At 38.5% G+C, this 11,717-nt stretch overlaps 2 protein-coding genes across 2 annotated transcripts; one reads left to right on the forward strand and one right to left on the reverse strand.

The window, feature by feature from the left end:
- The first annotated feature begins 716 nt into the window (after positions 1–716).
- LOC111373558 (UDP-sulfoquinovose synthase, chloroplastic-like) lies at positions 717–5,663 on the forward strand. Its single transcript, XM_022996107.1, has 3 exons — positions 717–825; positions 3,618–4,701; positions 5,058–5,663. The coding sequence occupies exons 2-3, from the start codon at positions 3,655–3,657 to the stop codon at positions 5,457–5,459; spliced, it is 1,449 nt and encodes a 482-aa protein (XP_022851875.1). The 5' UTR covers positions 717–825; positions 3,618–3,654; the 3' UTR covers positions 5,460–5,663.
- Positions 5,664–7,009: 1,346 nt separating this feature from the next.
- Positions 7,010–11,711, reverse strand: LOC111373559 (ATP-dependent zinc metalloprotease FTSH 4, mitochondrial). The gene is made up of 7 exons (XM_022996108.1): positions 11,660–11,711; positions 10,901–10,988; positions 10,190–10,468; positions 9,791–10,036; positions 9,574–9,698; positions 8,854–9,330; positions 7,010–8,276 (listed from the first exon to the last, which is right to left on the reverse strand). Exons 1-7 carry the CDS (start codon positions 11,684–11,686, stop codon positions 7,350–7,352), a joined length of 2,169 nt encoding a protein of 722 aa, XP_022851876.1. The 5' UTR covers positions 11,687–11,711; the 3' UTR covers positions 7,010–7,349.
- Positions 11,712–11,717: the final 6 nt, after the last annotated feature.

Consider the following 11,717-nt stretch of genomic DNA (forward strand, 5'->3'; position numbering starts at 1 on the left):
CAATTAAACTCACTTTAAACATTTATAAAATAAAATTGAAATGGGACCCACCCTAAAGTTGGTTTGTCGGGTTGAAAGATCCGAATTCGAATATCCACATGGATATGCTTTATGAGTGCCAAAATATCTTTCTTGAAGCCATTTTCAAACGTTGGTTAATTAGCTAGGAATAATGGTGGGTCACTACTCAAATTTTTTGAGAATAATTTACTTATCAAAATTTTAAAATATAAATATAATAATTTTTAAAATTATAAGCAATAATATTTCTTAAATTTCAGTGGACTGACTCTACTTGGCTCTGCTCTGCCAAGACGAATTTGTTGCATATTTGGAATTATTTTTAGATATCGGTAAAACTATTATTGGAAACTCCACTTGCCCCCATTTGGCTCCGTTCCACCAAGAAGGCTATACTACTCCATTTTACGTGGGATTCATCACTTATTTTTAGCTCTCCCAATTAAGCGATAAATTACTTTTGTAGATGTAAATCACACCGTCCATCAAGTCCAAGTGGAAAATAAATGAATGTTTAGTGTTTTAAACTTCTCAAATGAAAAATTAGACATTAACTTACACAATGATTTCGTTAAAATAGAAAATTATAAACATAAACAGAAATACAAACAAATTTAAAAATTCAGGGAGCAATCAACATAATTTGAAAATGTTTAGGGGCTAAAAATGCAATTTATGAAACTATGAAGCATATCCCTCACTCACTCTCCCTTGATGCTCCCAGGAACACAAACCCAGAAAGAACCTTAAGGACTACGCTCTACTGCCCAGTCGCCCACCCCCTGATTTTATCGTTCTCACTGGGTAAAATTTCTGTTATCCATCAATTTCGTTGACCCTTTTGCTTCCTTTATCTTCTGTGTTTTATTTTGATGTTACACGTTTTCTGTTGATTCGGGTCATGACACTAGGAGCACAATCTTGTTCAAGTTATATTTGAATTGGGTTCTTCAGCTATTGAATTTTATGGACGGTTTTCTGGTTATGTGCTATAACCTTTGTTTATTGACTTGTATTTGCTTGTAAACTTAAATTACCATATTTTTCCTTTCATGTTATTGTGCTTGAAATTTGTTTAAAATCAAATAAACGTGGAAGGCTTCACAGATTAAGAAAGACTGACTTTGAAATTGGTGAATTTGATATCTGGCTCAGCCAAATGCCTTGTAAGTTTAGACTGATAAAAATATAAATGCTAGTCCAAGAAAGAGTTGCGAGAAAAAATATTTCAATTCTTGCTCACACGTCAACTCATTCAGGATGAAGAGAACTCTGAGTTTTACGAGAAAACTTGGATATTTGATTAACTTTAGTAAGCTCTTTTTGGTGCTTTCTGAATAAGGCTGATCAACCATTTTATCGGAAAATGTCAGCAATTTGTTGCCCAACTAGATCAAACCTTCTCCTTGTCCATAAATTTGTCAATGACTTCTTTTGGCTTCAAAACAACCAATCAAAAAAATTCACTCCATTAGACACCTTACAATCCCATCAGACCCATGAAATTTAGATAAATCTAGGACATTGAATATAAGGCTGATTTGGAAGTCGCATGTTAAATCGTCCACATAAGCATTAGTCATGTTCATTGTAGAAGGAAAAATTGTATTTTGAGAGCCACCATCTTGAATGCGAGGATTGCATTAAAAGAGTTGTACAACTAATTGTATTCCATTGTCGCAGAGCTGTAGGGTTTCCGTTTGTTTTTGAAACTATTTAATATACCACAAATACACGAGTCTCCAATCCACAACCTTGCTCATTAATGAGAATATCTTGGGCTAGGCTAGGTTGAGTCTCACAATTACCTGTAAGTCACGTCCTCTGCATTCAGAGTTCACCTGGTATAGATGATTGTTGCCATTGAAATTGATGCTGCTCATAGAAGAGAAAGAGGGAAATGATGAGTATGAGGAGGAGGAAGTGGTAGCGGTCCCAAAAAGGTTAAACAGAGGAAATGATTCGGAGCCTGAACAGAAATGTAATCCACAACTAATGCTAAATGTATAAAACCAGCGAAACAACTAACCACGATTTAAGAATTTTTTCTTGCTTTGACCTTAGAAGGGAATAAAATCAAAGGAATTAGGATCTAAAACACGGTGACAATAAAGAAAAAGGAAAAAAAGAGAGAGGGAAAGGGAAAAAGAGTGAAGTTGTTGCAGGTGGTTTCCTGTAATTGTCGTCTGCCATTGGAGAGTAGCAACTTCACTTGGGGTTTTTTTGCACTTAAGTTGTAGAGCTAGGGCATGCTCCAGCTCTTCACTTTTTTGTTTTCTTTTGCTTTTCGTTTTTAGGGTTAGATCATATTCTACAGAACTCCAACCTTAAAATGATCTGGTCTATGAAAACCAACCAAAAGCTGAGACTATTAAAACAACGGCTTAAAAATAGCGAGAATGAGGAGCCAATTCCTCAGCTGCCTTGAGGTGTGTGCCTCAGTATGTCAAGGCATAAGCCTTAACAATGGGCTTTCAAAGTGTAAGTTTTGAGGCTCCTAATGAAGGCTTGTCTCAAATGTATCAGCCTCTGACGCATTTGGAATGCCTTGAAATGTTGATAATAGGCATCTACGAGGATTTAATCAGGCTTAAGGTAGCCGTTGAGAAAGAAACTACTAATTCAATCCCAGCCTTCTGGGCTGAACTGTGCTTGACTACGTGACATTAAAAAAAAAAAAAAAAAAAAAAAGTAGTATTGGATGCATTTGTAACCAAACTACCTCATTTGAGTTTAATATAAATTAAGGCATATTTAAGTATTGGTGTAGATTTGTTTCAAATTTGAAGCATCAGCTTAACTTTTGTTATAGACGGATATTTAGGATGGCATGCATATTACGTGGCTTGTAATGTGATATCTTTGCAGAGATAATGGCATTTGAGCAAATATGATTTGGGGACACCACAATGCTAATAGTATGTTGGGTGGTTGATGTCTGTCCTGAGCAATATGATAGGGCCCAATAAATAATTCTAGAATGTTCACTACTTACTTAGTAGGAGGGATAAAAATGTAATAGGCTTCATTAAGGGATTGCCTATAAATAGAAGGGAAAGGAATGGAGAAAGGGGGGAAGATATTGAGTAGTTGATTGAGTCTATTAGGAGAGATCCAGCCTCTCGCTTGGAATTGTTCTTTCAATTTCTATTTCCAGTTTCTATGCATTTCAATAAATCTATTTACAATTCAGCAAATCATTGCCTAAAATCTCTCCTAGATCAGAAGAAGCCAGCATCTAGGTGTTAGTATAATCCATAACAGCAACAGGGGAATTCCATTAGTTGAAGTACAGCAGCAGGGGATGTTATCACAATATTACCATATTATTGGTGAAATGCCTCTGTTTTATCTTCTGTAATTATACAAAGTTTCATGTACCCTTGAATTCCTGCATGAGAACAATGCTAATTGATATCCGTTTCCATAGTTATTATTCCTTGTAGAAACATCATATTTCTTTGCTCATTTTCCATTTCGTTCTTGCCCAACTATGTATCTATTCCTCTGCATCTCACTCCCAATGTGCCATCCCTCATAATCTTGACTCCTATAACGCCACTAATAATATGCAAATTAATTTATTGATATTGCAGATATTTTGCACAATTAGTGGGTGCAGTTAATAGTATTATGGCACATTTGCTTTCAACCTCATGTCCTTTAGATATTGCTTCCAGCAGCAAGACATACTACAAACCATCAAACCCAGGCTTAATCTCATTCTCTGCATCTCTTAGTTTCCCTATTTCTCACCTGTCACTGAAAAGGCTTTCTGTCCATGGAAAAATGTCACAAAGATGCTGTAGCATATATGCAACAGCAGTTTCCACGAGTCAAGAAGCCAAAACTGAACCTGGATCTGGTTCTTATGGTAGTTCAAGTGAAGCTTCCACTCCAAAGAAGGTCATGGTAATTGGTGGTGATGGATACTGTGGTTGGGCTACTTCCCTCCACCTGTCCAACAAAAATTACGAAGTTGCCATTGTTGACAACCTCGTTCGTCGTCTTTTCGACCACCAGCTTGGTCTTGATTCTCTTACACCCATATCGTCTATTCATAACCGGATCAGGCGTTGGGAGTCTTTGACCGGTAAAGACATTCAACTGTACATTGGTGACATATGTGACTTTGAGTTCTTGTCTGAGGCCTTCAAGTCATTCAAACCCGATGCGGTTGTCCATTTCGGAGAACAGAGGTCTGCTCCCTACTCCATGATCGATAGGTCAAGAGCTGTATTCACCCAACAGAACAATGTGATAGGGACACTTAATGTTCTCTTTGCTATAAAGGAGTTTAAAGAGGATTGCCATCTTGTGAAACTTGGTACCATGGGCGAATATGGCACTCCGAATATAGATATTGAGGAGGGTTACATAACAATTACTCACAATGGAAGAACAGATACGTTACCTTATCCCAAGCAAGCAAGCTCCTTTTACCATCTTAGCAAGGTCCATGATTCCCACAACATTGCTTTTACTTGCAAAGCTTGGGGGATCAGAGCCACTGATCTAAATCAGGGAGTGGTCTATGGGCTGAGAACAGATGAGACAGCAATGCACGAGGAGCTGTGTAACAGGCTTGATTATGATGCAGTGTTTGGAACTGCACTGAATCGGTTCTGTGTCCAGGCCGCTGTTGATCATCCACTTACAGTCTATGGCAAAGGGGGTCAGGTAATGACTTTACATGTTAACATGTCTATGTATTCAGATTTCTGATCATTATAAACTTATTTTGTGTCCAAAGATCATTTTTGATGAGGCAAGAAATCTTTTTTTATGCTGCTCATTATTTAATTGACTCTTTTAATGCCATTCAAGAAAGCACCCCCTGCTCGTATGCGTACAAAACTATGTTACTCTTACCTCTTGCAAATGCATGAAGCATATCCATGATCCTGATGGTGATAATTTTATCTATTTATCTTTGTGTTCATTAATTGTCGTACTTTGACTATTTCCTACTCCAAGTTTTATTGAAAATGACTGCGCTTAATATATTTTCTGATTTGTCCTGATTATTTACACAGACGAGGGGGTATTTGGACATAAGAGACACAGTTCAATGCGTTGAGCTTGCTATTGCCAATCCGGCTCAGCAAGGTGAATTCCGGGTTTTTAATCAATTCACGGAGCAGTTTTCAGTCAACCAACTTGCCACCCTCGTTACAAAGGCAGGAGAGAAACTTGGCCTTCAAGTGCAAACCATTTCCGTGCCCAATCCAAGAGTCGAGGCAGAAGAGCATTACTATAATGCCAAGCATACGAAACTTGTTGAATTGGGACTCAAACCCCACCTTCTCTCGGATTCTCTTCTTGACTCGTTACTGAACTTTGCTGTCCAGTACAAGGATCGAGTTGACACTAAACAGATAATGCCAAGTGTTTCATGGAGAAAAATTGGAGTCAGGCCAAAGACTGTTTCTGCATAAAGAAAACAAGTTGGTCGAGTGTAGCGCATGTCTGAAATTATACCGTAAGCAACTTTACTTAACGTAGATGATATGTACGGTACAGAGGATTACTATATATGAGTTCTTGACTCTATTCTAACTTGCTCTATCTCAGTGTATTAATGGATGTCAAATGAAATGGTTTTTGGTTTAAATTTCATTTACCATATTAGCTTCAGCATATACCTTTTGTTTAAGACAATAATTTTTTTTTATTTGGGTAGTATATTGTGTAGACACGTATAGTTTTGCAGACAAGTAGCTCAAGTCCTTGTTTGAGACACATTATTTTCATAAAAATATATTTTTGAATAGTGTATTGATTGAAAATGTGTGGTTAAAAAATAAAGAAAAATTTTAAATTTGTGTGTAATATTATTTTATTAAAAAACGTATAATTAAAATGATGTTAAATTACTGCTTGAAAATGTATTTTAGACTGTGGCTCAAAAGGGGCCAATTCTATATCTTTTGCTGCTGGGCAAGGGTTTTGAACCATCAGACACCATAGTTGGTAGGCACATGATCCAATCTCTGGAGCTACGCGTCGGAGCATTGTCCTATCAATTTTTGCTTGACAGGTACGGAGCAAATACCTCAGTACAATTTTTCAGTTTGACTTTCTTGTCGACCCAAGAAGCCTCTTTCATTCCCTCCTAGAAAATTGTCCACGAGTAAACCTAACCTCCAAGTAAGCTTGCCAACCAAGCAAATCTATAAAAATGATCTTAAAACAGCTCTAAGGAACGAGAAGGGCCACGTTGACAGGGGGGACATGTACCACTCACCCCCAGATTGCCCTTTTGACCATACCCATCTAACACGATTCCTAGGTAAAATGCTAAATGCCACGTTTTTTTAGAGTGACATCTCATTGATGGCTTGAGCCTCCAATTTATTTATGGGCGAACAGCTGGGATTAAATTTGCGCTTCCATTTCCTAGATCCACTTGGCAACCGAAAAGAGGGGTGGGGTACCACATTGGACAGAAGATGATCCAAAAAGCGAATGCTTACCCCAAGCAGAGTTAGGCATCAAGGTGCTTTTGACTGCCACCTTCTGATGATTGAGCATTCTAACATTTTCTTGTACGTAGTGTTAAAGAGGGTTTATGGCTCTATTTGTTGATGGGGGCGCTCCAAGCAATTTTTGACATCAAGTACCTTGATAAAATGTGCACGTCATAGGTTTCAAATTGTGTTACTCAGAACTTTAAGCACGAATGGTGTTGCGGTAGAACGAAAATGAAATATATTAAATACTAGTGGTTTAACTATTTTACTCGAGTCGAATCCTCCTAAGTTTACGATCAGCTCCTTGCATTTCTCATCTCTGTTCATAGGAATTCTGTCACCACATAAAAATCCTTTGTTGTAGTGCGTCTAGGATTTTTAACGTCTGTAGCAAAACTTAAAAAGGTTAGACTCCCAATTCAATTGACAATTAAGATGAGTTGCTTCATAAAAAAATTTAAAATTCCAGCTCGACGAAGAAACTAACCAGAGAACAAAATGTAAAAATAACTCTATATAGAAGTCTCTAGTTAATTGCATGGCCAAATTAACTCAACAAGACAGGAAAAATTGTCCAACAGACTTCATTCAATATTACAACTACACCTTCCGTTAAATAATTTAAAATGTCATTTGTATTCTACAACTTCCATTCAGTGACATAAAAATGACCTCACAGGCAACAATCTAAACTCCAGTTGTTTCTCAAAGAAGAAGGGAATGCAAGCAAGTAACTATCTGTATGCACCTTGCAGTTATTTAATAAAGAGTAGGTGCATCTTACCAGAGTCATTTGGCTACAATTCTTCACGGGATCTTTTTCCTAAACCGCAAACCAACAAGCTCGTTTTTCCACTAAGATCCAACAGGGGCAATGCCTTTTGATTTGGCTGCGGCAGTTGCTGCTGCTGCTGCAGCCGCTGCAGCTGCAGCTGCAGATGCTGCTGGATTAGGCGTCGAGGGAGGAACGGCATTGGATTGTGAATTACTTTGTGTTGTAACTATCTGTTGCTGTTGCTGTGTTTGCTGAGAGTTAACCTCGGCAAGTAGGGCCTTGATCTGACTTCCTGTAAGTGTCTCATGCTCAAGCAAAGCATTGGCAAGAGCATGGTGCTCTTTACTATGTGCGGTGAGAATGGCTTTGGCGTTGGTATATGCTGTTTCCAAGAATTCTCTCACTTCCTTTTCAATTTGGAGCCTAGTTTCGGTGCTCATGCTCTTACCATTATCATCATAGTTGTGAGTAACGACTCCGACTAGTTTGCTCATGCCATACTTCGTAACCATTGCTCTTGCAAGATTGGTAGCTTGCTGGAGATCACTCGATGCACCTGAAGTCACTTCATTTTCTCCGAAGATGAGCTCTTCTGCAACTCTCCCACCCATGCAAACATCGAGACGAGCAAGCATCTGTTTACGCGATATACTCGTCTCATCCGTGTCCGGCAACTGCGCAACCATCCCAAGAGACATACCTCGTGGTACAATGGTTGCTTTATGCACGGGTAAAGCCCCATCAGTATGTATGGCTACAAGAGCATGGCCACCCTCGTGGTAAGCAGTCAGTTTTCGTGATTCCTCTGATATAACAGCCGATTTGCGCTCACTTCCCATCATGATTTTGTCCTTAGCATACTCGAGATCAGCCATGCTCACTGCTTTGGCACCATCCATCGCAGCCTTGAGCGCAGCAACATTGACCAAGTTTGCAAGATCAGCACCAGAAAAACCAGGAGTTCCTCGAGCAATAATCATAAGATCAACATCATCTGCCTTGAGAACCTGTCAAATGGCATTCGAGTAAAGCTAAAAGATCAAAATGAGGATCTTACACCAACAATGGACACATAACAATACGAACAATAAAATAATGGAAGAGAATTATCAAAATTTCCTATGAATTTCGGAACCAACAGCCACTGGTACAAACAAACCGTCCTAACTCAAGGACTCATGCCTACTTGCTTCAGCTCAGGAAAACCAACCTCACATACCACGTGAAAGGCTAATCCAGCAAGGAATCCCACCCAAGCCCCTCTGACTCTTTGGACATCCCTTAACTTTATCCCACATTTTCAAAGAAAATTTAAAAAGGAAGTCCTACGTAATGGTTAATAGGGACAACTTGATGCATTTGCCAACCGACAAAATTTCAAATACTTCAATTTAAAGAACCATATATCAACTATTCAAAAAACGAAATCTATCTTTGAAAGTTATTTTTTAAATTAGTTAGTTGACAAAGGTTGTCATTTAGAGGGATGAGAAGCTCTTCAATAATAAAATCCATGAAATGTGAGAGCAAAGAGACACTATAAAAAAAATAAGGCCCTGCAAGTGTCTCCATACAGATACTTACCTTCGACATATGGGATTCCAAGATCTGCCTCCGACCTTCAACATCAGGATTTGGGACAACAATGTGACGATCAAACCGGCCAGGTCTCACCAGTGCCTTATCCAGTGACTCTGGAAAATTAGTTGCAGCGATCACAATAATCCCCTCATTCTGTTTGAAGCCATCCAGTTCAACAAGCAACTGATTTAAAGTCATTTTCATGTATTGCTGATCCTTCGGGTTACGACTTCCTCCTATGGCATCAATCTCGTCAATGAAAATTATACACGGTGACCTCTTCTTTGCAGCAGAAAACAGATCTCTCACTCTTCGGGCCCCAACACCAACAAACATCTCCTCAAATTCACTGCCACTGCAAGAGAAAAAGGGCACCCCAGCTTCTCCTGCTATGGCCCTAGCCAACATTGTCTTACCAGTGCCAGGGGGGCCCACAAGTAGAACACCTTTTGGAAGCTTACCACCAAGACGTGTGAAGCGCTGTAATGACAAGATAGCAATATTAAGAAATCTACAAAATGGGTAAGAAGGACCAATAATAAAACCTTACCAAAACACAACAAAGTCCCATCAAACTAACAACACCCTTTCCCTAATAGGAAGAAAATTGGTTGGGGGGGGGGGGCATCCCAAAAATTATTCTCACTAATATGGCAGTTTTTTGTTCTTTTTTGTGAGAGAGAGTAAGTGAGGTATATAAAAAACATCCCAAGATGCAGTCACCTTAGGATCACGGAGGTAGTGAACAATTTCTTCCAGCTCAGATTTCGCCTCATCAACTCCCTTGACATCACTAAACTTTGTATTGGATTCCATAGTGGGCTGCACTTCTTCGTGTAGACCAAGTCCTGATGGAGTATACGACAATTAAGATATCTGTTCAGCAAAATCCAACAAACTGGAGAGCAAAAATACCCGACGTATCATGAGATATTATTACCTTTACCAATTCCTCTATCTTCAATGAGTGCTCCAACACCCGAAATCAAGAGAAAGGCCATACCAAGAGCACGAATCGTTCGCCATAATTGCTCTTTGAAATGACCCCCTTCAGCAGCCACCATGTGTATAGGAGTACTGGCAGTACCGAGAACTCCATCTTTAGTAGATTTCCCCACATTTCGGAAAGCTGAAAGTGCTCCTACACTTTCTTCCTCCACATGTGAATTTGCAGCACCTGAGATTCCTGTAAAGACGTCATGTTAAACAAACCTTAAATTAGAAATCATTGCAGAAGAAAAACTTTAGTGTGGGAAAACGAGCATGCATGCTCTCTTGCTGAAGCTCTTCCAAAGTGGGCAGGTTATGAAATAGTGGACAAATCTACTATTAATCTTACCTCTGTGCAACGTCTTGAGCAGCTCGGCATCATCAAGCCTATCAACCTTAACTAGAGCCTTAACATATTCACCAAGGGCAGAAGGGTTAGTGTGTAGTGAAGGTTGGTTCTCAAACAACCTTATGACTGCCTCCGGATCATTTCGATGATTAAGCTCCTTAAGATATGCAGCATCACTTAACCCATCACTGTCACGCACTCTACGAGCTAGACTACCAACGTAACTTGAATGAAACCTTCCTGTAGACCTTGTTCCGGGAGTGCTTACAAGTTTTTGCACTACAAAAGAAGAGGAGTAAAAAACGAGAAGCATTGGGGGGCCATAATTCTACATTCTACATCATGAGAGACATAAGAATAATTGAAGTAGATTTCTACAGCAGATTCAAGATGCTTCCAGTGTAACATTGATCAAGAAGCAGTTGAGTTGAAGCAATTCTTAGTTTCAAGATATTCAGAGAGGGGGATCCTTAAACACTGCCTTGGTTACAGTTTAAAACGCTTTGAAGCTTTGAAAGTAAGGTATTATAATGCCCTGATTCTACTAGCTTTTAGATAATTTATAGCAAACCTCCAGTCTCTAAACTAAAAGATTTGGTCGGAGTTGAAACGAAGTGAATGGAACCCATTCCATCGCAAAATATTTTCTTTTTAAAAAAAAAAAATATTGAATTTGAAGCAAATTCATGGCAACGTAACATTATCGTATACCTCCAGCTCCTTTAGCCATCCGTGAAGTGCGATAAGCTCGGATTAAGGAATTGCTTAACAGCTTAAATTGTGGTTCCCGCCTTTTGACCTATAGTGGCGATGAAAAAGCATGAGCGAATAATGCATGAAATAAAATGTATAATATTCTGCCTAGCAAATCTTAGTGCTGGCCATTGGTTAGATTTGCTCGGTTTCACAATCAAAATCCCATATTCACCTATTTCCAAAAAGACAGGTCAGATAAATTTGTAGGTTACAACATTTTACAACTCAATCAACCACTGAGGCAGCTCCCAAACTACACAGTTAATCAAACCAACTAATGTGCAGAAATGACGAGGAAACAAAAAAAAAAAATTCGCAACACAAAGCAAACGGAGCAGATGAAATCATAATTTTCACTGATTAATCTCAAGAAAATATCAAATATTTAACAATTATCCCAATTAATTATTCAATTAAATGTATTACCTAAAAAAAAAAAAAAAGCACCTTCAATGCGAAGAGTACCAGAAGTTGTACTGAAATTACACTCACAACTAACCCGCAGAAATTAATAATTCATCAGACTAATTTCAATAAAATCTATTAGACAAACACTAACATTAGGGTTTTGTAATTTTTAAAACAGGAAAAAATAACCGCACAACACAGTTACATAATAAGAAGAAAATACGGATAAAAAATCATAACCAACGTCAGAAACATTACATAAAACCCTATTATTAAAAAGGATTACTAGTGAAGATTGAAACTGACCTCGGTGAGAAGGCGTCGCAAAGCCATCTCTTTTTTAGGATTGACAGATCTTTCTCTC

The sequence above is a fragment of the Olea europaea genome, unplaced genomic scaffold (genome assembly GCF_002742605.1).
Source record: "Olea europaea var. sylvestris unplaced genomic scaffold, O_europaea_v1 scaffold1142, whole genome shotgun sequence".
NCBI lineage: Eukaryota > Viridiplantae > Streptophyta > Magnoliopsida > Lamiales > Oleaceae > Olea > Olea europaea.

Coding starts and splice junctions, on each gene's coding strand:
- LOC111373558 (XM_022996107.1), top strand. CDS start 3,655: ATGGCACATTTGCTTTCAACCTCATGTCCTTTAGATATTGCTTCCAGC. Junction 4,702..5,057: donor TCTATGGCAAAGGGGGTCAG/GTAATGACTTTA, acceptor TTATTTACACAG/ACGAGGGGGTATTTGGACAT.
- LOC111373559 (XM_022996108.1), bottom strand. CDS start 11,686: ATGGCTTTGCGACGCCTTCTCACCGAG. Junction 10,037..10,189: donor GCTCAAGACGTTGCACAGAG/GTAAGATTAATA, acceptor ACGTCTTTACAG/GAATCTCAGGTGCTGCAAAT. Junction 9,699..9,790: donor AGATAGAGGAATTGGTAAAG/GTAATAATATCT, acceptor ATACTCCATCAG/GACTTGGTCTACACGAAGAA.